At 37.4% G+C, this 24,528-nt stretch overlaps 1 protein-coding gene across 1 annotated transcript; it reads right to left on the bottom strand.

The window, feature by feature from the left end:
• Positions 1 to 23,571: 23,571 nt before the first annotated feature.
• On the bottom strand, positions 23,572 to 23,960 carry LOC103422156 (uncharacterized). Its single transcript, XM_070821020.1, has 2 exons — positions 23,777 to 23,960; positions 23,572 to 23,702 (listed from the first exon to the last, which is right to left on the bottom strand). Exons 1-2 carry the CDS (start codon positions 23,958 to 23,960, stop codon positions 23,572 to 23,574), a joined length of 315 nt encoding a protein of 104 aa, XP_070677121.1.
• Positions 23,961 to 24,528: the final 568 nt, after the last annotated feature.

Below are 24,528 nucleotides of genomic sequence, written 5' to 3'. Positions count from 1 at the left end.
TGCCAACAATCTTTTATGTTGCTCCACAAATTGTTTATGCACTCTCCTTGAAGAAGACATCGTAAAAAAAAACTCAAGATTTGAAAACGATGAAGATGGATGTAGGGATGTATGGTTTATATGGACAAAAAAATTAAGGATGAGTTTTTTGGTATTTTTGTTCACACAAAAAGTATAAGAAAGCTTTGGTAGAAAGTGTAGAAAATATTGAAATGTGGTGTAAGGTGGAAGATGAGGGTTAGGTATTTATAAAAAAAAAATTATTTTTTTAAAATTTTCTGTATTTAAAAAAAAAATCTGTATTTTTTAAAAATCTTTTTGTATTTTTTAAAATTTTCTGTATTTTTGTTTAAAATTTTCTGCATTTAAAATTTTTTTTTTTGTATTTTTTCATATTTTTTCTGTATTTTTTCATAAATTTTAATATAGTTAATTAATCTGGACCGTTGGATTTGAAAAATATTCAAATCCAAGAGCCAAGGCGTTGCCACGTGGCCAACAGTCATAATTCTGACAGTTGGGCCTTTTATTATTATTATTTTTATTTTTTGTGAAAAAAACGTGGACCATTGATCTGTGATTGGATGGTCCATTTTAAAAGTCAAATTTAATTTTTTTTTTACCGTTGGAAATCCAACGGTCTACAAAAACTAGTTGTTGGAAATCCAACGACATTGAGAGGGCAACGTCGCCTCCTTCCGGGTGAAGCACAAGTGGGTTTATAGCGGGCCCCACTGCCTGCACCCTTGTCCCCTACTTGTGCCCACTCGCGAGTGAGCTGCACACGCCAGGCAAATAGCCCAGCTCCTTGGTCAGTCAATTTTGGGCTGGCCCAAAGACTAGCTTGGGCTGGGTGCCAGGCAAGTTGCTGGGCTGGAGTGAATTGACAAGGTGCCAGTCTGGTTTTTTGACTGGGTGCTGGGCTATTCCTGTCATAGCCCGTCCCGAAGATGTACGTTAATTATGTTATCGACGGTGTGAAATTACCTAAATATCCTTGGATGTTGAGAATTATTATGGGATGTTGTGGTTTAAACTTAAGATTTTGGACCAATTAGCTATATTCCTCTTTTAGTGGATCCAATTAGAACTAAGTGTTCTCTTAGTTGTGATTGGTGTGCATTTTGGGACCACACACACATCCCTACCCTTTCTCTCTCTTCTCTCTCGTACTCTTTCTCTCTTGGTTTCACTCTTTCTCTCCTTGGCTATATGTACGGACAAGGGCAAGAACACCCCAAACTTCGCAGATCGAAGATTTTGAGTGCACCATTGTGTTCCTCGTGGTGTTATGAGTTGATTGATATCCATTTTAGGTAAGGATACTTTTGATACCTCGAGAACCCGAGAAATAAAGTTTCATGCACTGTTCACATGGACGTAAAACTACTTGTTTCAGGGAATTTGAAGCTTATAGGGAGCTTTAGGAGGTCCTAAGGAAGCTCGGGGTAGTTCGTTGGAAGAGTTTGGACGTCGGAGGGCCGAGATCGAAGTTTTTCAAAGTTGACCGGATTATCGAGCTTCCTCAGGTAAATTATAGTGGATTTAAAGGCTTAAAAATGGTATAACGTGATTCTACATGTTGTTAGCTTTCCAATGGTTCAAATTTCATAAGTTTTGGTGAAGAATCGAGTGAGAACAAAGGTTTTGAAGTTTTACCCAGTTTTCCGGCGACGAGCGACTCGCCGGAGACGAAGGCAGAATATTCCGTCAGTTTGGACGGAATATGCTGACACCGTCAGTTAGTTTGGATGGTTACTGTTAGGATAAACGGAATATTCCAGGAATATTCCTGACAGCGTTAACTGACGCTGTCAGTGTGCCTGGCACATGGCCGCGCGTGGGGGGCGCGTCTGGCTGTGCCATTGTCGACGCGTGGGGGTGCGTGAAGCTTCCAAAAATTTATCTAAAAATTTGGGGATGATCCTGAGGTTGTATAGGTCACTGTGGTATATTCATATACCCAATTCGAGCTATGTATGAGAAGTTATTAGCTAGTTTTGTCTATGTGCTTTAAAATAACGTTTTTATAGTTAATTCGCATATAGGTGAGACTTATTCCGAGGACGAGCGTATCCACGGGCGACTCGGGGTTACGACCCGTCGACATACCAGTGAGTGGGCTTTTGGTTTTCAGTATATTATATACTTGATATTTTCCTAGAAATATATGTTTAAATGATAGTATGCCATAAACACCATGCATATAAGCTTATAATTCATACATGAATTGGTATGTGATGCTTTATATATACAAATGTGGTGCTGTGGACGCTCAGGTAAGCTCAGGTAAGTTGTGTTTGATTATGTGAATCATCGATGATGCAATATGTGATTGAATAATGTTGAGCTCATAAAACTGCACTTAGGGTGATTGTGATTTAGCCATAGTTATGGCACATGCCTGTTTATTATGTCACCTCCCGCACCATATGCTCATATTGGATCCAATTTAGGTGCACAGTCTTGTCGTACAAACCTTATTTATGGTTTCGACTCGTAGGTGACTAGCGATTTATCGCCCAGCTATTATGTGAGAGTAGTATTGAGCATAAATATATTACACCCAGTATTGTCGTACAGACCTTTTCATTTGGTTCTGACTCTTGTGCAGTATAGTGCCGTATAGGTCATTGTAGTGACTTCGGCTAGATTGACTTTTGAGCTATGAATTCAGCCGTACAGACTACCACAGGGGTTCCGGCATATATGTTACATTTCTATGAAATTATTCTTACCTGAATTGCTTACTCTTATATCTTGGCATGGCATATATATGAATATGATTATGTGAAGCATGAATTAAATTGATATATATGCTTATATCTTAATTCTGGGAAAAATTATATATGTTTTACAGCGAGGGGTTAGTTATGTTGATAAATGAAATGGTTTTGTAAAACATTTGTTTTTGCCCACTCACGTTTTCTGTTTTGCGCCCCTCCAGGTTTTAAGTAAGTTTGCTGTTGGTGGCTTGAGGACGTCGGCAGTTCTGACCTATCTGAATAATAGTAGGACATTCCTGGTACTGTATAACTAGTACTTGTCCTACTGGACTGCACCTAGACTTATTATGCTCTAATTATGAGTGTTTACTGTTGTAACTAACTCCTATCACTTCCTGTTTAGTAGTGCACTCTAGTATTTCGGTTTTTAATTGTTCTTATATTTTCTATCATTATTGCTTCCGCACTGTGCACATGGCTACGTCACTCTCACGTGACGGCCAACATGCCTTGATCTCGGTCGGGGTGTGTCAATTCCACCTCTGGTGGAACTGCTCTAACAAACATCCTATCATTGTGCTGTCATCAAATAACATAACCATTTAAACGAGAGAAAAGCATTGTATGTAAACAATACTTCTCCTAGTGACATAAGTGTTCACATGTTATGCACGAGTTAAGGACGTGTTTTTCTACCATTCTACGTAATCCTCTTATGATTAACAAGGAATGCATGAGCACATTTGGTACACTCATGTGAATGCATGCTTTGACATCCAAAATCCAAAATCAATAGCATGCAGTCAGGGAGTGACACCATGCATGTTGTCTGATAATTGCCCATTCTAGTACTAGAAACTAGTTAATTTTCTTGCCTACAGGTGAAAATTAATTTAGTTTCATGAAGTTTATTGGGATAAAGTTTTATGCCATTAGTTACAAATATTTCCACAATGAGCCCCATAAAAGGTTGTGGTTTGAAGGCATGAAAATTGGTTGCATCATGACGTATTTTTGTGTCTCTTCATGAGACTTGTTGATGCAAAGTATTAGACCCATGAAGGTTAATCAAGGATTGCTAAGGTACACATTGTTTAAATCTTATGCTTGTAAATCTTTTCAATTTGAACTATGATGTCAATTTAGATGATGAAATTTGACTACTAAAGTTTCCTTTGGACATTGAAATTGAAATGATATGAAATTGAATTTGTTATGGATGCATAAATTCATGGTAGATGCACATAATTGTTTCTGCAGATGGCGTGTCTTGATTTAAATCGGGTGAATGCCACATCTAATGGTCACCAAATGACCTGAATTTTGGATATGTTTAACTTATAGATGTCTAATATGTGTCTGCAAATTTTCGCAATTTTTTGCCGTCGATTTTAATTATGGTGAATTTACTAGTAACCCATGCTCGTGTAGACATTTTTTACAGGCAGATTGTGTTGGTCTTTTTGAGACATGACTTTGGACTACTATTTTGACCCAAAACGGCTCTGCATTTTTATTTTTTGAAGATTAGTATGTCTATTTTGATCAGTATAAATTTGGTAGCAATCAAGCATGTAAACTAAGTATGATAAATTCTAAAGTAAGTGTAACTCATTTATGAAATTCTGTTTGACAACTTTATGTTGGTTGTAATGTCTATTTTATTATGTCTAAAATATAAAGAAATTTTCTCTAGGTACATTTTTGAAAGAATATATTAACGAGTATTTTCCTAAGTGGGAGAATTAGTGAGCGAAATTTGGGCTTCACACTCATTAACTTATTTGCAAGTGTAAACTCTGAAAACTTAGTAGGAGTTGTTCTAAAATTTTGAGCACTAAGTGGACTTGCATGAGTCTATTAAAGCATTATTCTATCTTCCATTAATTTGTGTTACTCAAATGTCTATAATATGTTTAAGTTGCACAAATGGATACTTGGTATATGCGTACATTTATCTGTTACTTGCAATCATTTGGATTTCTCGGTTAATCATTTATTTTGGGGCTCATAAGCACTTAGCACAAATGTGGACTTATTAATACATATAAGATGGTTGTTGGATGCATGTTTTTTGTGGAACATCAGTGAATGCTTTCATTGAGGTAATACGCATTCATTGATTGAGTAAGGCTATTCCCAAAGGCATATTTTCAAAAATATGATTTAAGTATTGATTTGCAAATTAAGTGATGATGTTGCAGATCAGTGGGAGTTTTAGTTTCGTGTTAGTAATGCCTTACAATTGTAGATGACCTATAAGGTATGTATAGAATCCATATATTCATTTTAATCTCCAATTGGATTCATTAAGTCACATTTTTTGTGTGCTAGTCACTTATCTGATGAAATATATATTAGATATCAACTTGTTATCAAATTGCATATTAAATGGCATGGCATGGTTTGTGCATTGCCCCAGTTGTGAGGATTTCCATATTGCCCACATGTGTTGGAAATCACTATGAAAGTAACTGGTATGGTGCATAGATCAGTGTCAAAACATGTTAATTCATCTTGCTCTCAAGTGTTGAATTAATTTGTTTTATGAAGTTTTTTGGATATTTTACTTGGACATGTGCCTATTTGGTATTTTCAGTTGTGTTCGTTGGCTACCAACATTGTTTGTATTGTTACTGATCTAATGAAAGTGATGCATGATTGTTTTGGAGATGTAATCACACCTGCAGGTTAATGTGGTTTTATTAGATATGAAGGATATCTGTATTAGCAGATTTAAGGCTTTGAAGAAGCATAAAGTGTAACTTGTTTGTTACAATAAGTTGGACCTGAGATGATATAAAGTAAGACATTTTGGTTAATTTAAAGTTTTATCTTTTGATCATAATTTGTGTTTCATGTGAATGCGGATCTTAGCATGTGTGATTATGAAGGTTCTGGGTTGTGTCAATCCTACAACCTTGTTAGTTCTATGTTAAGAAATGCATTTGACCGAAATTGCATTAAGGACGAAATGTAATCACTGTTACATGGCCACTAAAGTGACATTAGTCTCCAATCTCAAGTGTAAACATGAATATTACATTTTGTAGACCAAGTGGGAGAATGTTGGATTTATCCAATATAAATCAACCTTTATGTGGTCTACTACATGTAATAGGAATGTAATATTGGAGAATAATGTTGATTGTGATTTGATCTCTTAAAGATATCAATCCTATATAGGTGTTTTATATTGGAAATAGGATTGATGGAATCCTTAATTTAATATGATTATGATACTTGACTTGGAGGCTAAGAAAGTAAGTTTAGGTTTCCTTTATGGATGGAAACCTTAACTTTTAGCTTATATAAAACACCGGTCCTTATAAGCCCTAGAACACACAACATAATGCTTCTCATAGAGTAGTTGTATTCGGCTAGGTGTTTGTAGAAGATCTTGGTGTTGCCGTGCCCTACCTGTTTTCGTGTTCAACTTCCATGGCCACCGTTGGAATCAGGTTAATCACTCATTCGATTGTGTTTTAATTGTATAACCTTATAAGGCTAACAAGTATAAAAAAAGGTCGTACCCAGTGCATAAGGCTAACAAGTATATCTTAAAAAATAATTAGACCCAAGTACATAGGGTAATATCAAGTTATAAACCACAGTCTAGACTTGATTACAAATAACCAAATCAGACCACCATGATTTAACACGAGTTTCATCAATGCAATCAACATTGCAAGGTTCTACTCCTGTGCTTCCCACCCTTCTCTCTTTATCCTTTAACAAACCAACCTAAACTTAATTGTTTTCAACTTAAAACACTACCTCTTCACTCTTGGCGCTGTCCGTTCGACGTGTATCTGCAACAAATATATAGCCCATATGAGAAACAAGATCCTTTACTACTAATTTGAATATAAATACTAAATAAACAACCTAAACCCTCAAACCCCACACAAAATACGCACAAATTAACAAAGGATGCTATTTCAACAGGAACATGCTTCTACACCTAGATGCTTGGTAACCAATAAAACATTTCATATATGGAAACTCTGGTATCCAAACCTACAGAAACGCTACCACAACAGCATCAAAGAGCTTACAGTTCCTTGATGCTATCATGGTACTGTTTCTGTAGGTTTTGGAGCTTACAGTGCAGTCACTCAAAAAAACTGGACCACCGTTTGAGAAAAACACCGTGCCTACCATAATATAGCCTTCATATTAGTTCATTAAATTGACTATACCTAACTTCAAAACACAGCCGCCATATCAGTCCATATTGATAATCAAAATATTGAGAATGGCAGCAGCAGAAATCTGAACTCCGTTACTAAGTCATCCAGATCATTTACGATACTGGAAGAAATAAACCATTTCAACTTGGACTTAAGAGTTGTGGACGAAGCATGTACAGAACAAAACTAACAGATTGTAACTACTTTGCAGAGCATAAAGGCATGGAAAAGATTCACTGATTGATAAAAGCACAATTAGACATGTCATTGCTTTTGAAAGTCTCATTGAGTTTTGTCAAGTCAGTTGGTCCACAAGTCGGATCATAAACCAACCAGAAAATATCTAACAAGCATCATTGTGCTCTATAGAGAGAATACACACTAATACAACAAAATATGGGATCACGACATATAGATATTGAGCCCACATGCACGCACATGGATTGCATACATAGGCACATCATACCAAATTGCATCTGCTGCTCGTTATTTAGAACACAGTGTATGAGTCTCACAATCTAAATGGAACCCCATCAAACATTGATTTAAATGTCCATCATTATATACAAGAATTAAGAAAAAATATGAAAAAAATTCCAACATTAAGAAGATAATAATGTAAAGAGGTTTTAAAGGGTTCTTTCTACGAACTATCGAATTCCAAAGTTCAGCGTCAGCCTTTTGAAGATAAGCATCGTACTACTAAATAATGAAACTACAATGACTACAACAAACAGAACTACCACTTCTCAAGTCTAAACATAGGAAGCACAACAAATATACATACCTGGGTACACCTATGAATTGGCATACTAAGTACTGAGAAAACAAACTAGCTTACTGAAATGGAGAATATTCCATTTACCCAATGCCCAACGCGAAGTAGACTGAAGTTGATAATTTATCAGAAGTGCTACCCATGGAAAAGGTCCGATACCTAGTCATCTTCATATTAAATTCTAGTAAGAAGAATAGGACATTTGGTTGCTTATATCGTAGCAGCGTGACCTAGTGCCACTAATGGTATCCAATGTTACCCCAATAACTCTTCGACTACACTCGTAATTGTTGCCATTGAAATGTAATCCATACCCATTAGATTGGTTATTTACTCCAGGGGGAGTGGGCTCTGAATAAAAAAGAATGTTTCAGCAACCATGAAATCAAATACGCCAGTATAATTCGGTGGATACTAATCTGAAAATGAAACAAAAGAAAATAGAAAACACATCACCTGGGGGATAGTTCGGTGGATACTAGTCTGAAAATCTAGGTGTCGATAAACCCATGGAATTTGGAGAGCGTTCCATACTGTTAATTGGTACAGGGGCGGACCTCAGTTTGTGAGGAAAACGGGATGTGGATGTCACCATAGAAGTAGTATTATGCGCGGGCTTGTCTTGCCCAGAGATCTGTGAAACAAAAACCATGAGTCAGTGTCAAGAATCTAATAAAACTTAGATAGCCTACTGTGAAAAAGTTGCAAATGCTGGTCTGCCACCAATCACAGAAAGGCACCTCATGTAACATGAGTTAACAATAAATAACCTCACTAGTCTGCCACCAATCACAGGCGGAGAGAGTAAACATTTCAAGAGATTTCAAACTAATGGAAGGTGGAAGGATCTTTACAAATTTGTAGTTTTTCATATTTAGTAAGATGAGATTTTAGAGAGATCCAATGGATGTGTGAACCTCAACCAATCTTGTACAGCCTATCAAGTGTTTGTTCAAAATCTAGTCGAGTATATATCCTAGTGTGGTAGTACTGTTAGGATACTTGCCAAGTGGCATGATCTTGCAATGACAGATATGTGGTAGATGTTCAAAAGTTAGTTAGTTAGTTGGAAATACCCTACAAATAGCAAATTGTAAGGAAAACTCAACAGTCAATGAAATAGTACTGTTCTTTTGTTATACTCTCTGTGTGTGTAGCCATTGAAGATGTGGAGCTAGGTTCTAACATTGGTATCAAGCCAGTCTTTCATTCCTCTCAATCTTTCCTTGTTGTATGACGCGTCAAGCATCCCGGAAAAATATGGAAACAAGGGTTTTGAATCTGGAAACCAAATTCGATGAGTTCAAGTCCTCACAAGATGAATTGCGATCATAATTCAAGACGTCTCACGACCTAATTCTCCTTCAATAATAGTCGCTCATGGCGCTTGGCAATGGAGGTTATGTGGGAGAATCTTCAGAGGCAACTCCATTAAATCCACATATGCAAGATGGGTCGAATCCTAATTGGGTTCCCAATTTTAAGAATCAAGATTGCATCCATTAGTACCAGCAACAATCGCGATCGCCATTCTTGAAGATGAACTTCCCTCGATTCAATGACAGCGATGATCCACCGGGGTGGATTTATAAAGCCTAGCATTACTTTGAGTTCTTCATTGAGGATTCGAAGAAGGTCAAGTTAGCATCTTTTCACATGGAAGGGGAAGCTTTGCATTGGTTTCAATGGGCGCGATGTCTAATCAATTATCCTAATTGGGAGGAATTTACAAAAGTCCGGTGTCAAGTGGTTAAAATTCGTCAAGTGGGTACTCTTCGCGATTATGTGATCGAGTTCAAATGCCTGGCAAATCGTACCAGAGATATCAATCCATCACTACTGAAGTCTTTTGTCATTGGGGGACTAAAGGCAGAACTCAGACACGATGTGAAACTCTTGAAGCCAAAGGATGTTCTTGAAGCCTCAACTTTTTTTGCACAACAAATCGATTCCAAGCTTACTGATCTCAAGGTGAAATCTTTCTATAAACCTCATGTGATTCAGCCTAATTTTAGGTCACCTTCAAGATTTAATAATGTGAGAAGATTAACCCCATAAGAGGTAGATCATTGTAGGACGAATGGTATTTGTTTCCATTGCAAAGAGAAGTATGTTCGAGGTCATAGTTGTGAAAAGAAACAATTGTTATTACTTGATGTGAAAGACTATATGGAGAGTAAAGAGAATGAGGTCGAGAATGATTTAGAAGAGGATGAACCAGAAATTACTGCTTGTGCACTATTTGGGACTCCAACACCTCCATCTATTAAGACCATGAAAGTTCCTAGTTTTATTAAGAATTGTCTAGTCACAATCTTGATATATTCGGGCAGCTCACATAATTTTATAGATCTGGGATTGGGTAAAAGACTCAAGAGTCATTTAGACACAGGGCATGTGTTCAATGTGAAAATTGCAGATGGTGGTAAAGTAGCGACACAGGGTACATTGTCTCAAGCTTAAATTAGAATCCAGGAATATAAAGGAGTTTTAGATCTATATGCTATTACATTGGAGGGTTGTGATATTGTTCTTGTGTAACGACCCGTCCCCAAACATTTCAGTTTTTATAATTTTATAGTGTGAATATACGAAAATGCCCTTCGAGGTGAAATCATTGACCTTTGTTGACCTTCGTACCAGGCAATGTATGACCTATTCTATTAGCGTTTTCTTGTAGTACTCATCGCTATGAACGTATGAGCGTAAACAAAATCGAATTTGGAGTTACGATGAACATTTTACAGAACTACAAAGTCGAGGGGCAAGTAGTCAATTCACTATTCTAGATATTAGGGTTTGATATTTTTATTATTTTAATAATTTTCTATCACTTGGGGCCCACACCCCACTTCCCCCTTTTCCCCTTTTTCCCTGTGTCATTCCCCCCTTGATCCATTGGACTCTCTCAAACCCTCAGCTCCCTCTCATATTTCCCTCATATCTCCCTCATCTCTCTGTCATTTCCTCACCTATCTCCCGTGCCTCACCTCTGCAACAACAATGGGGACACCTACACGCATGCAGGACCACCAACTCAACCACATCTGGCCCTTCGCCTCTCTGATCTTCTTCATCTATTCTTCTATGTCTGTGCACGCTGCACAAGAAAGCAGAAACCACATCGCCGTACTCCGACGAGCCTCATGAGCAAACGATCTTCACCTCACTCCCTTCACTACCTAATTGTACGACAGAACCAAAGGACAAAGTTTTGAACTTGTTATCTTCCCCTTATCTCTTTCTCTCTTATATTGATTAAATCAAACCATCGTCGGTGCCATGTTTCACGGCGAGCTCTTTGAAGTTCCGACCTTGGTAAGCCTTAGAACTCCCCAAATTCTCTTGTAATGATGATCTGGAACTGTTTATAACCTTGATGGGGGAAAGTGATTGCAGATGGGTGATTTCCCCAGATTTTGACTGAGATCCGACAACTTTCGAGCCATTTTCCGGCCAACTCCAGCTACAGGATAGGTATATTCCTTCTCCTTGGTTCTCTAGCTTTAAAACCATATATTATGCGTTGGTTTTGGTTGAGTTTTGACCCCAAAACGCAGCCGGGGAGGTTTCCCGGCCAAAATTTCTAGATCTGGCCTTCTTCTTCCTTGAGTCCGGCGGGTGTGACCCACGAGCCTAATCGGGTTGACCCAACTTGCAACCCAAAACCAGGCCCAACCCAGTAACCGGGCCCAATCCAATAATTGGCCCAAACCTTTAAGCCATGTAACCCAAACCCTTGGTCCATTAACCTTAACCTGGCCCAACCTAACAACCCAAAGCCCATATCCGACCCGAACCCAAGCCCACTTTCTATGGTTGGCGCGTGAAGCACACGCGCCTCTGCCAGAGATACTGTGCTTCGTTGCCGTCGACGGCAGAGCTAGCGAATTTTTCGATGACTTTTTCGACCACCCCTTTCGGCGCGTGGCCTCCCAGGCCGCCACCCCGTGGCGATGCGTGGGGTAACCCGAGGTCCCTCCTTGGGTTTTTCAGCGTGCTGAATCCGAATTTGCTGTCCGTTTTCCCAAATTCTAACATTTTAGTAGAGTTTTATTAAAGGGAGCTTTAATGAAAAGGGCTTGGACAAAGTTTAATTTAACCAAAAAACCACCCTATACTATTATTTAATAAAAAAGACTTCATATTTAATCATAAGGACAAAACTATTCTATTTCAGGCCCACAACCATTAAACCCACATGGGATGAATTAAAAGCCCAAAACGAAATAAATTTTTTTTCCAGCCCCTGCCTATAACTCAAATCCCATTCTGTCAGCCAATATGTTAGAATTAAACTTCTTTTTATTTACAAGTATGCCACTACCTCATTAATCCACCAAACAGAGATTAATAGGTTTGTTATTCAAAAGGTGCCTACCTCCTCCAACGAACGAGCTTCCTCTCACCTTGCGATTTCTTCCGACTTCAGTCGGTTGAAATGAGATAGCTAACAAGCCGTCGAGAATGAGCTTCTGGTCCTTAGCCTCGAGCTCACCAACGTCGATCTCCATAGTCTCCAACGACGTTTCTGAAAATGCTGCGCCATACTCGGGTGTAGGTCAGGAGTTGTTCCAACATGGTCCACCGCAGCGCTTCCTCATCGTCCCCTTCCTCCCGAAACGACCCCGATCTCGCGAACACGTTCTCCGCCGAGTTCCACATCGGAAATCCCCAAAAGCTCTCCCTAGCCACAGAAAAATGCAGAGGCTTAGGCTGAAGAGGGAGATAAGAGAGAGAGAGAGAGAGAGAGAGAGAGAGAGAGAGAGAGAGAGAGAGAGAAAGAGAGAGAGAGAGAGAGAAAGAGGCTAATAAAAAGTGGAGTGTGAATGTGAGAGGCACATGTTTGATTGCTGAAAGTGGTGGTTGGAGCTCTGCATTTAATTTATCTATCTAAATAAGTCTTGGTGTTTGTTGGCACGGATGAGAGAGAGACAGAGATAGAGCTTCTACTCTCTCTCTAAAATATTTCATCTTTCTCTTTCTAAAATGCCTCGTGGGAAAGATAGAAAGCATGAGGCCTCTTTCAAATCACAACTTGCTCGGATATTTAAATCAACTCTATCCGCTCCATAGATGAAGCTTCTATTTAATCCAACGGCTGGAATTAATCGTGAAATGGGGAAGTTTGAAAGAATATCATTTTTGGAGGCTCAAAATAATTGATGCCCTTGTTTTTTTTTTTTACCTACGAAAAAATGAAAACTCTTTGTTTCTTGGTACTATTGCTATATTTCTATAAGTAGTGTTTATTTTGTTCAATTCCAGAAATACTGTGAGTTATTTTGCTATCTTTCTATAAATAGTGTTTATTTTGTGTGGAGGAAAGTGGCATTTGGTTGGTGGAAGGTTAATTATGTTGGTGCATGGAGAGAAGAGACGATGATTGGTGGTACGGGTTGGGTGATTAAAAACAGCAGTGGTTAGTTCCAATTGGGAGGAGGTTCTGGTGGAATGAGGGCAGCCTCCAGTTTAGCCGTCGAATCTATGACGGTGAAGAAGGCCTTATGGGCCTACGTTGAGAAGGGAGCAAGTAATTGTGGAGTCTGACTCCCTTAACCTCATCTTCTAAACACTGGTACTATCACTATTTCTTAAACTGAATACTGACTATTTCGTAAACTGAACATTGACTATTTCGTAAACTGAACCGATTATTTCTTAAACTTAACTGACTATTTCTTAAACTGAACACTGACTATTTCTTAAACAAAACACCCACTATTTCTAGAATTGAACACATGTATTATCATTATTTCTTAAATTGAACACGTGTACTATCATTATTTCTTAAATTGAACACGGGTACTATAACTACTTCTTAAACTGAACACTAGTACTATCACTAGTTCTTAAATTGAACACTGATTATTTCTTTAACTGAACACTGACTATTTCTATAACTGAACACGAGTATTATCATTATTTCTTAAACTTAACACTGGTACTATCACTATTTCTTAAACTAAATACTGACTATTTCGTAAACTGAACCGATTATTTCTTAAACTGAACTGACTATTTTTTAAACTGAACACTAGTACTATCACTATTTCTTAAATTAAACACTGATTATTTCTTAAACTGAACACTGACTATTTCTATAACTGAACAAGAGTGTTATCATTATTTCTTAAACTGAACACTGGTACTATCACTATTTCTTAAACTGAATACTGACTATTTTGTAAACTGAACATTAACTATTTCGTAAACTGAACCTACTATTTCTTAAACTGAACTGACTATTTGTTAAACTGAACACTGACTATATTTTAAACAGAACACCCACTATTTCTAGAATTGAACACGTGTATTATCATTATTTCTTAAATTGAACACTGATACTATCACTATTTCATAAAAAAAGAGGAAGATAGAAGGGAGTCTGCATATTCAAGATGAAATATGAAGAGATATAAAGAACTTGACATTAAAAAAAAATCGATTAACTTTCAATGTTTATCAATATTCTGTTCCCTATTAATACGGGATTGTGTACAAGAGCTTCAACCCAATCAAAATTTCACCCACAAGAATGGTTGATGACTCTTCAGTCAACCTGTTACCTAAATCAAGGTCAGACTAAAACATGTTCTACAGAAATGTATAAAATGGGTTTTCATAAATCATAATTCGTCCTCCAAGAGATCGATTTCTCTCTTAAACCTAATGAATTGCCTAAATGGCTCAATGATATACACAAATGTGTACTTGAACATGAAACTCCACATGATGCACAAAAGAACACAGTTAGTTGTAAACACGGGAATTCCTGCGATGAATGAGACAAGAACACGTGTACAAAATAATATTTGTATTAATGATTTAGGGGTTACAATCTCTTCTACAAATTTAGCCTCTGATTCTATCTTTGAAACGTGTAGATGTAGTGTTGTTGATCCAAGGGTCGTCGAGGCTTGATCTTGGACGAACAGTTGATGAATGATGAACTCCTTCTTCAAGGGCCGTCGGGGCTTGATCTTGAATTGGTGGAAGTTCTTCAAGGGGGCGTTAGGGCTTGATCTTGAAGGAGGATTTCACGAAGAACGAAGAGGGCTTTCTTGATCCTTCGGGGTTTGCTTGAGAGCTTCAGAGTTTCGAGGCTTCAAGGCTTTGGTGTGGTGTGAATTCTCTTCCAATTTGGGAGTAGAGAAAGTGTATGTCAAAATCCTCCTTTGATTCTTTGATGGAGGAGCCTATTTATAGGCTTTGGGAATGAATCACCACCATCCATTTATTTTGGTGGATGTTGTAGGTGAATTTTGGTGGGTGTTGTAGGTGAAACTTGGGTGGATGTTGTAGGTGAAGTGAATGAAGGTTGTAATTTTAATACAATGGTCAACATTTATTTCACTAAAATTTCAATGTTTACAAATGTAATCTTAATGCAATGGCTAACATTTATGCCACCGAAATTTCAATGTCTACATTAGTCTTTGAAACTGCAAAGCAACCAACTACCATCCAGCGGACATGCGATTCATTCCCCTTCCTCTTTAAGCATGTGCTTCTCTTCCACTACAACATGCATTGTCAGATCAAATTCCATCAAAGTGCCAATCCAAGATACACAAATTCACACAGATTTCAGTACCAATTTTTTCATCAACCAAACAGAGAAATAAAAAAAAAAAACAAGAAAATTCAATTCGATTCAATTCAATTTACCTTACTTAGCGAGAGAAGAGGTTGGTGAATTCGTTCTTCTCATTCTCACTACAAAAAAAGGAAGAGCTAGATCAATGAATCAAGCTCAGATCACACAAAAATCAATTCATGAAAATCCAGAAAATTGGATTTTCTGTAAACAAGATCTGTGACGTGACAAGTAAGAAAATATTATAACCCAAGATCCAATTCCTTCCTTCCAACTAAACTTAAAATTGTGACGCAATTCACTGAGACTCCCTGCAAACAAGAACAATCACCCTCCCATCCATCCTCCATCCTATATCGTTGGTTAACCATTTCTCTCTCTCTCTCTCTCTCTCTCTCTCTCTCTCTCTCTATCTCTCTTCCCCTCTCTCTCTCTATCTCTCTTCCCTCTCTCTCCTCTCTCTCTGTCGGTCTGCAATTGTTATTAATTATATATCCTAACACCAAATGCATGAAAAACCAGGACTACAAGAGAATAAATAGTCTAGGAAAAGAAAAGGCAATTAGCCACTCTCACCCACAAAAACATGTCCATGTACGTTCACATAAATACTCGAAGAAAAACATTCTAAAAGTGGACTAGCTATTTAATAACTTGAAACTTGATAAACGACTCAACATGTAATGTTAAAAGGCATCCAAATCGGGTAGGAGGTTGGAATACCAACCTATGTATTGGGATAATGAGGCCTTATCAAATCACAAACCAGAAACACCCAAGCAAACCAAACCTTATCCCGAATTTGATTTGTACTAGAGGTATGAAACTAAACCTTCTCAAACAAAACAAGCAAAGTCACACCAAATAAAGCAAGAATTTGCTCTTTTCCTCTCCTAATTTCAGTATTTCAAAACCAAAAAAACATCATTATGAGGACTATTAAAAAAGAAGGAAGAGCAACCAAGTTGCACAACCTAACAATTTTCTCTTTTCCTCTTTTATTTTCTTAACGAATGTACCAAAATCACATGCTCATTAAAAAAAAAACAATGTAATGAGAATGCAGGAATGTAAGGAGAAAACTTGTTCTGAAATGGTCATATGGAAATATGTAAGCATAATTTGGCTATTAGCAGAATCCATACCTGAGTGACTACAGGTAAACTGAGAAAAGAAGGATGGGCTGACCTCTCCGGATGCTCTTCGATAAACTTCGCCTTAACGGAATCATTCAGCACCTAAAGAAATTGGCAAACACAACTCGCTTTTGATTTTTGAACGCTCGATTCATCAACTACTAAAAAGCCAACAACCAAAATGCATAAAACACTCAAAAACCAAACGTGAAAACAACAATTCAAAAAACAGTAACCAAATGTGAAAGCACAATTCTAATCTATTTTCCTATTTTTCTGTAATTTTAGGGAAAGATATGTAAAAGCCACAATTTAAAGATAAAAGAGAAAAGGCTTGTTAATACCAAGAACTTGTGCAGTTGGTGTTGCAATAGATCATTGGATTCATAGAAATCTCAAGTGTTTGAGAACTAATGATGTATGCAAAAGAAATTCAACTGCAAAGATTCAAAATCATAAATTGAAAACAGGAATGAAACAGCAACATGCAAATTTTTGAAAACAAAAACCAGATCGAAAGGGAAAGGTAACATGTTATACTGACAGGGGAACTCAAGCTCCAGAGAATCGATGCTGAGAAGGTCACCCGTGCTTATCCTATTCGATCGATTCGATTGATTTGAAAAATGGTGGAACTCAAATTGAATTGAAAACAAAAATACATATTGGGTGGAGAGATCGAGAGAGAGGGAGAGAGAGATTCGATCGATTCGATTGAAAAATGGAGGAATTGGAATTGAACATGGAAATAAACAGTAACAGTTATTAGACGGAGATATCGAAATAGGAAGGGAGAGATAAAGCTTGCCGTCAGGGCAAAAGCGGAAGTGACACTATCCTCTCTAGTTCGAGCGGCTCTGACACATCCCGACCCGGAATGTCCACTAGGACTTCGAATCGAGTTGTGTTGGCCGACATCTGGAAGGTGACGAAGCCATAAAGTATTATGATGTGGAAAATGTGAATAAATTGAAACCAAAAAGTGCCTAAAGACAAGAGTGCACTGTGAGCGGGGATGAACCAATTTCACACGCGACCTCAGAGCATAAGTAAAGTACAGTAGTGTGGATAAATATCATACCCTCAGAGGTAGCCACCTATACTGAGATTTTCCAAGAATCCTTACCGATACGGACTTTCAACAGCTAAAACCTGGAGGGGTGCAAAAACAAGAGTGAGTGGGCCTAAAAATAAAGATTTTAATAAAAACCTTTTGAAAACGTTATAACCCCTCGTCGTAAAACCCGTATAATTTCCTAGAAAATAATAATACATATGTATATAGAAATCATGCTTGAGAGTAGTGAAAACCAAGTATATGCCATGTCAAGTATCTCAACAATGAAATAAGTAAGCCAGGTGAAATAAATCAATGTAAAATGATATGCCAGCCAGAGTCACCTAACGTGACCTGTACGGCTGAACCTACAGCTCATTAAATATGCCTGCATATGAGTCGGAACCACCTAATGTGGTTTGTACGACAGGGTTGTGCACCAAACTTGGATCCAAGGTGAGCGTACGGTGCGGGAGGTGAACTTCACGTGAAAAACTTTGCCCTGGCCACGGGCGGGAGCACTAACACCGGGGTGCAAGATAATGAGCTCTACATGCCCCTACGTATAACCGTAACCAATGCAACCACTAACATCATACAATACTCACCTGAAACTTACCTGGCCTCCGCAGTGTCATACAATAGTTTGCATATACATACCAATGCATATAATAAAATGAAATACAAGCATGACATGGCATTTAAAAGAATACGCTCGTTTAAAACAGTTTCTGGGAAAATGTAAAGCATATATACGTATATATAGAAAACCAAAAGCCCACTCACCTGGAATTCGCGCTACAACTCCCTAGCATAAACATTAAGGCGTTACGAACGATCGGTGCCTAGAACAATTATCAAATCATGTCTTAGAATTCTTGTCAATAGAACATATAACTTACATATCCTATTCGGGAAGATCCGCATGTCGGATCCCCGATCCGTAAGTTTCTAATATCCTCAAATATTACGTATTATAACATATCAAAGTTTGGTGACGATCCAACTGTCGGATCGTCGATTGCTATAATAATCAAGCGGCGGACCTTAATGGGTTCAAACGACGAAAATTCGTCCATCGGACCTCACAAATGGAATCAGGGTATTCAAATTTAACCTAGGAAGGTGAGGGGACGTCTCGGCCCATGAGCCGCCGCAGGTGGAGGTTGGCCGCCTCGACTCGCAGGAAAATTTAACTATTTCTAAAAATTCTCAAATTTTACCGGAATGAATATCTCAATGAGTGGAGCAACTTTCATACCTACAACCAAAGCCAATTTGGCCGGGAAAAGCCTTAATTTCATGAAATCCCTTAGGAATCTTAGGTTTGGGTGTGTTTTGATTCGACCTCTAAACTCACTCCAATGCCTTAAACATTGCTTGGGCCTTGCTTCTGGGATTGAGGGGAGTCCATTGGTAGTGGTGGTTAATAGAGTTAGCTTCACGATCATTGGATTTTCGCCGTGTACCCTCGGAACCCACGAGTTCCATTCTTGGCTAAATCTAGTGAAATTTGATTGGAAATGGAAGATGGCAGGTCATGGAAGGTTTCTCACGTGGTGGGTGGCGACGATTTGACGGAAAAACCAACGGAAACCGCCAGAAAAGATGGAGGAACCGGGTCGGGTCGCGGGTCAATGGGGAACCCAGCGGGTTCCTCTCATTTTCCCCTTCTCTCATTTTCCCTCATTTCCTCTTTTCCCATTGGTTCTCCTCATTTTCTCCCTTCCTCGTTGGTTCGGTTCCTCCCTCATTTCTCTCATTTATCCTCCATCTCCACCGACCATCTTTCTTTCTTTTAATCTGGGCCACACACGTGGCTCCACCAGATTTTGCTCCAAAAATCTGAAGTATTCTAGAAATAAATAAATTTACAATTTTGCCCTCGACTTCATTCATTAATATCTCCTTATGTGACATGACATGGTAGTCAACAAAAGTCAACACTTTGTCTCGATGGGCATTTTCGTAAATTCACTTTTTAAAATTATAAAAATCATAATAATTGGGCACAGGTCGTTACATACTCCCCGACAAAAAAATATCTATGAGTGGACCCCTTCTCAAATTGCATGTTTTATAAAATATTAGGCTTGCATGCATTTCATATTTCATGAATTGAGTATGTTTTATAATATGTTTTACAGATTTTTATAATTATGGTTACGGAGAAATTATGATTTATTTAAATTGCTTTTACAAAATAGTTATGACTTATCAAATTTACGTTTTACTAAAGGTTATGAATTATTGGATTTCCGTATATGAAATTATATGGATTTACAAATATGATTTATGTTGGATTTATGAGATGAGGCTTTGTGCTTTTGAGCTCTGGTGATTTGATACGAGTTTTTGAGATATGTTTTCGGTGCTTATCTAGTGGGTATGTAGACGTCTATGGCCATAGGACACATTTGAGGATATTTACAACATACCCTCAGCTTCACTAGCAAAGCCAGTGTCGGACAACTTCACTAGCCACGACTAGTGTTGGTGTGTTATGTATATGTTTCTTCTCTGGCGTAACCCAGAGTCATACATCTTCACCTTCGGGTGATGGACAGGTTATGCCTTCGGGCGACTATGATACCCCTAGTTGAGTACATCATTGATGTGATTTACAGAGGTTTTACGGACTTGCGTTTGGGCTACTATATCACCATTATTGAGCATTGTTTTATTTATACATGTTTTACGAATGTTTTCCATGGCATGCTAGAGTTTTCAGAAAACCTATTATGTAGTACTAATACTATATATGTGCTTTCAAAACAGGGGGTTAGTATGTTCAGAAAGAAAATGGTTTTCTTATTATTAGTATTATTATTATTATAAACTTTGGTCCACTCACCCTTTGTTTTGCACCCCCTTCAGGAGTTAGAGTCGAGGCATTCGATCCCAGCATCATAGCACTTCTACATAGGTATCTTTGAGTATTCTTTGTGCAGGACCCATTCCTTTGTTAGTACATTTTTATAATAATTCTTTCACATTATTCTTGATTAGTGGTATGCTCTGAACATGTTTCTGCATTGGCATATTTCTTTCTAACAACATATTTGATTTATATGCATGTTTAAAAGAAATATGTTGTTAGAAAGACTGCATTTCGAACACATGTATGCCAATAGGTTATACATCTTGCACTTAACATGTTTCATCATTAACATGTATGCCAATAGGTTATTACCAAATTGGAATACATGTTAATGATGTTTAAAAGACTGCATTTCGAACACATGATGGTCATTATGAATTTCTGGTATTGCCATTTGGATTGACCAATGTACCTACCACTTTTCAGTGCTTAATGAATGAAATATTTAGACCACATCTCAGAAAATTTATCTTAGTTTTCTTTGATGATATCTTGGTCTATAGTGCTTCTTGGAGCTTACATTTGCAGCATTTGAGAATGGTGTTTGACACCTTGAAGGAGCACACATTGTTTGTAAAGCAGTCTAAATGTGCTTTTGGTAAATCACAAGTTGAATAATTTGGTCATATATTCTCAAAGGATGGTGTTGCTGCAGACCCTACGAAATTGGATTCCATTTCTAAATGGCTTATTCCTACTAGTGTTAAAGCTCATAGAGGCTTCTTGGGGTTAACTAGTTACTATAGGAAGTTCATTCCCCATTTTGGTAAGATTATCAGTCCCTTGAAGCTACAGAGGCATTTCTCACTCTCAAACAAGCTATGCTAAGTAAACAGGTGCTTGCAATCATAAAAGTAGTGAATCAATTTTCATCCATTCATAAAAAGTAATTCAAACGAAATGTCATAACAAACTTGCAATCATATTCAGGGCTTCAAAACAGCCCCTAACTACTAAAAATTAGTTACACATAATCCTTAAATAAAACCAAAAGAAAAACATGAGTTTGAGAAGATAAAACCGAAAGAAGAGAATGCCAAGATTTCCTCCTTCCTTTCCTTCATTCCCCAACGCTGCTGCCTTGCCTTTTCTTTCTGTTCTATTTTTTCTTTCTCCTCTTCTTTGCCGTTGCAACCTGCAGCCTTTTTATTCTTACTTGCTGCCCCAGTTTCTTCTTCATAACTCACCCTACTAACAACCATTTAGTGATGACAATAAGTGAGAGGAAATGGTAAAACAATTGTAACTCTTTAGGCAGCCTTTATGCCCATTACCCCCACTTATTCCTCATCTTTAATTCCATTTCCTCTGATATTTGAATAGGTATCAGTTGGCTTGTTTTCTTAATTTGTGGATAGCAATTCCCTTACTAACATGAAAAAGTAGCAACATGAAAAACATTAGCTTCCCCCTATGTGACCCTCATAGAATTTCATTCAAGGAAACAAATCATCAAGAACCTTAGCTAGCACCAAACAAGCTAATCCAAGCTCATCTTCCTTATTCAAATGTTAACAGTAACCTTTTAATCATCCCTAAAGTGTAGTGTGTGTAATAGCCATGTTAATGCAATTTCAAGTTTTTTTTTTTAAAACACCACATACAAACTAGTGACCTTCTCACAGGACATACACTCAATCACACATATGTTTAGTTTAACATGTTTCGCTCAAAGAATCAAATGTGAAAGATCTACCATAAGCTTGCATAAAGATCTCATCTCCACAATCATAATTGCAAAACTTAAATCAAGAGGACTTTTATTGGTTGTAATGAGGCTTAGAGAGAGGGTTATAGAAATGAAGGGATAGGTAAACACAAGTTCCAAGCTACATTGCAAGCAATTCTCTTGTTGAGATTTATAAGAACTCAAGCTCTCCAGCCACTCTACTAATTCCTCTAACCACACCCCTAAACTGAAACTTAAAAAAATTTTTGATTTGCTTTGTATACAATTTTTCTTTCTTCTTTTTCTTCTTTTTCTTTCTTTTTTTTTTTTATATTTTTTAAAACTAAATACAAACATGAAATACCCCCACACTTATTCTTTTGCCAAACTCCTTCAAAGTACTTCACAAACATTTCTCATAAGACAATCTCACATTGCTCACTAGCTAGCTTGGAAATGGTAAGGAAAAATGTTTAAGGTATAAGGGTAGACATATCTGGTGATAAGAAATAAAAGGCTCAACATATGACTCAAATTGGTAATCTAATGATATCATTTTTCTTCAGGAAACATGCTTATTTGGGCCATGGTGGTAAACCTAATGCGTCTTTCCTTTTCAAGTTTATGCAATCAAATGACAAACATTTCGAAAGATCGTTATGCAAGTTCTAGAGATGTAAGTCACATAAGTTCATCACACATGAAAGAATATGAGTGTATGAAAAATGCACACACTTTCAATAGGCTCAAAAACTCACATAGGCTGTTTATGGTCACTATGTTCACATACGAAACTTTAAGTCATGCTTTAGTTTCACATCAACAAGGCTATGTGCATTTGGGTTTTCAAAGATGATTAAACATGTACAAGGCTAACAAGAGAATAAAGAATTTCACACAATACATGCTTACTAAGTTCTTGATCACCATGGTTCAAATTCAATCCAATTATATCATTGGGTCGGGAAACTAACAAAAATCTAATTCAAAACAATAAAGAAAATAAGACTATTTTTAGATTTTCAAATTTTCTTAATGTTTTTTTTTTTGGGGTTTTTTTTAGAGTAAACAAAACTAATTAAGAAAATAAAAAGAAACAACACGGACACAAATCAAACCAGTTCTTAGTCGAAGGGAAGAAAATTTTCAATTTGGTCATTTTTTCAATCCTTACCCCCAAACCTAAACTGAACATTGTCCCCAATGTCAGAAAACACAATAATGCATAAAATAAAAATAAAATAAAATAGTAAGAAACAAAATAAAGCAATTAGACTGAAAACTTCCCCAATTTGCAATAAAATCAAACGATGACCCCCAAACTTCAATTATGAAATAAACTCCAATGGTGGACATGATCAAACTTTCCTACAAAGAAAAGAAATAATTCAGTTTAACACGAAAGAAAATTCAGAAAACAAAAACAAACGGAAAATTGAAAATGACATGAAAAGACAATGAATAGAAATATTGGGTTGCCTCCTAATAAGCGCTTGCTTTTACGTCCCCAGCTGGACGATACCAAAAGTAATCATCCAAGGGAAGATGGTTCTTGGAGGGCTACAACCTCCACATCATGCTCCGCAAAAGACTCGTAATATGGCTTGAGTCTATGCCCATTCACTTTGAACACGTTTCCAGTCTTTGCATTTTGGATTTCCACTGCACCATGAGGAAAAATATTAGTTATAACAAATGGACCAACCCATCGAGAATGAAGTTTACCTGGAAATAACCGAAGGCGAGAATTAAATAGAAGAACTTTTGTCCAATGACAAAGCTCTTCCTTGATATCATCTTGTCATGAAATGCCTTTGATTTCTCCTTGTATATTTGACTAGACTCGTATGCATCATTTCGGATTTCATCTAACTCATTCAATTGAAACTTCCTCTGTTGTCCGGCAACACTCATGTCCATGTTGTAGGCTTTGATCGCCCAATAAGTTTTGTGTTCTAACTCTACTGGAAGACGACATGGTTTCCCATAAACTAACCGAAATGGGGACATTCCAATAGGAGTCTTATAGGCAGTCCTATAAGCCCATAATGCATCGTTCAAGCACATGCTCCAATCCTTCCTACTAGGATGTTGGAAGTATGCCCACAAAGCCACTCATTTGATGTAATAGCTTTTGGAATACTTAATATATTAAACTTTTTTATGTTTAATGAAGGGCAAAGCTTATTGTTAATCACTATTTATTGTATCTTGTGTTTAAGCAATAAGGGAATCCAAGGAATGTATTTGATCTAAGAGATAAGTGATTTAAGTAAGTTAGATTAACGAGACCTTTCTCTTATGTTCATTCCTAAAACGTTCCTAGCCATAGGATTGCCAATTGGGCATTGACAATCCGCTAAGGTTAGTATGTGTTATGTCGACTCAAGCGCGAGTATGACAAGTCTCAAGTCATTTAGTGTTGGACACTAAGACAAACACATAGGTGCTCGAAAGAGTAATCGAGTACACTGAACAACGATCAAAA

The sequence above is a fragment of the Malus domestica genome, chromosome 05 (genome assembly GCF_042453785.1).
Source record: "Malus domestica chromosome 05, GDT2T_hap1".
Taxonomy (NCBI): domain Eukaryota; kingdom Viridiplantae; phylum Streptophyta; class Magnoliopsida; order Rosales; family Rosaceae; genus Malus; species Malus domestica.
This window is presented reverse-complemented; position numbering and strand designations above follow the sequence as displayed.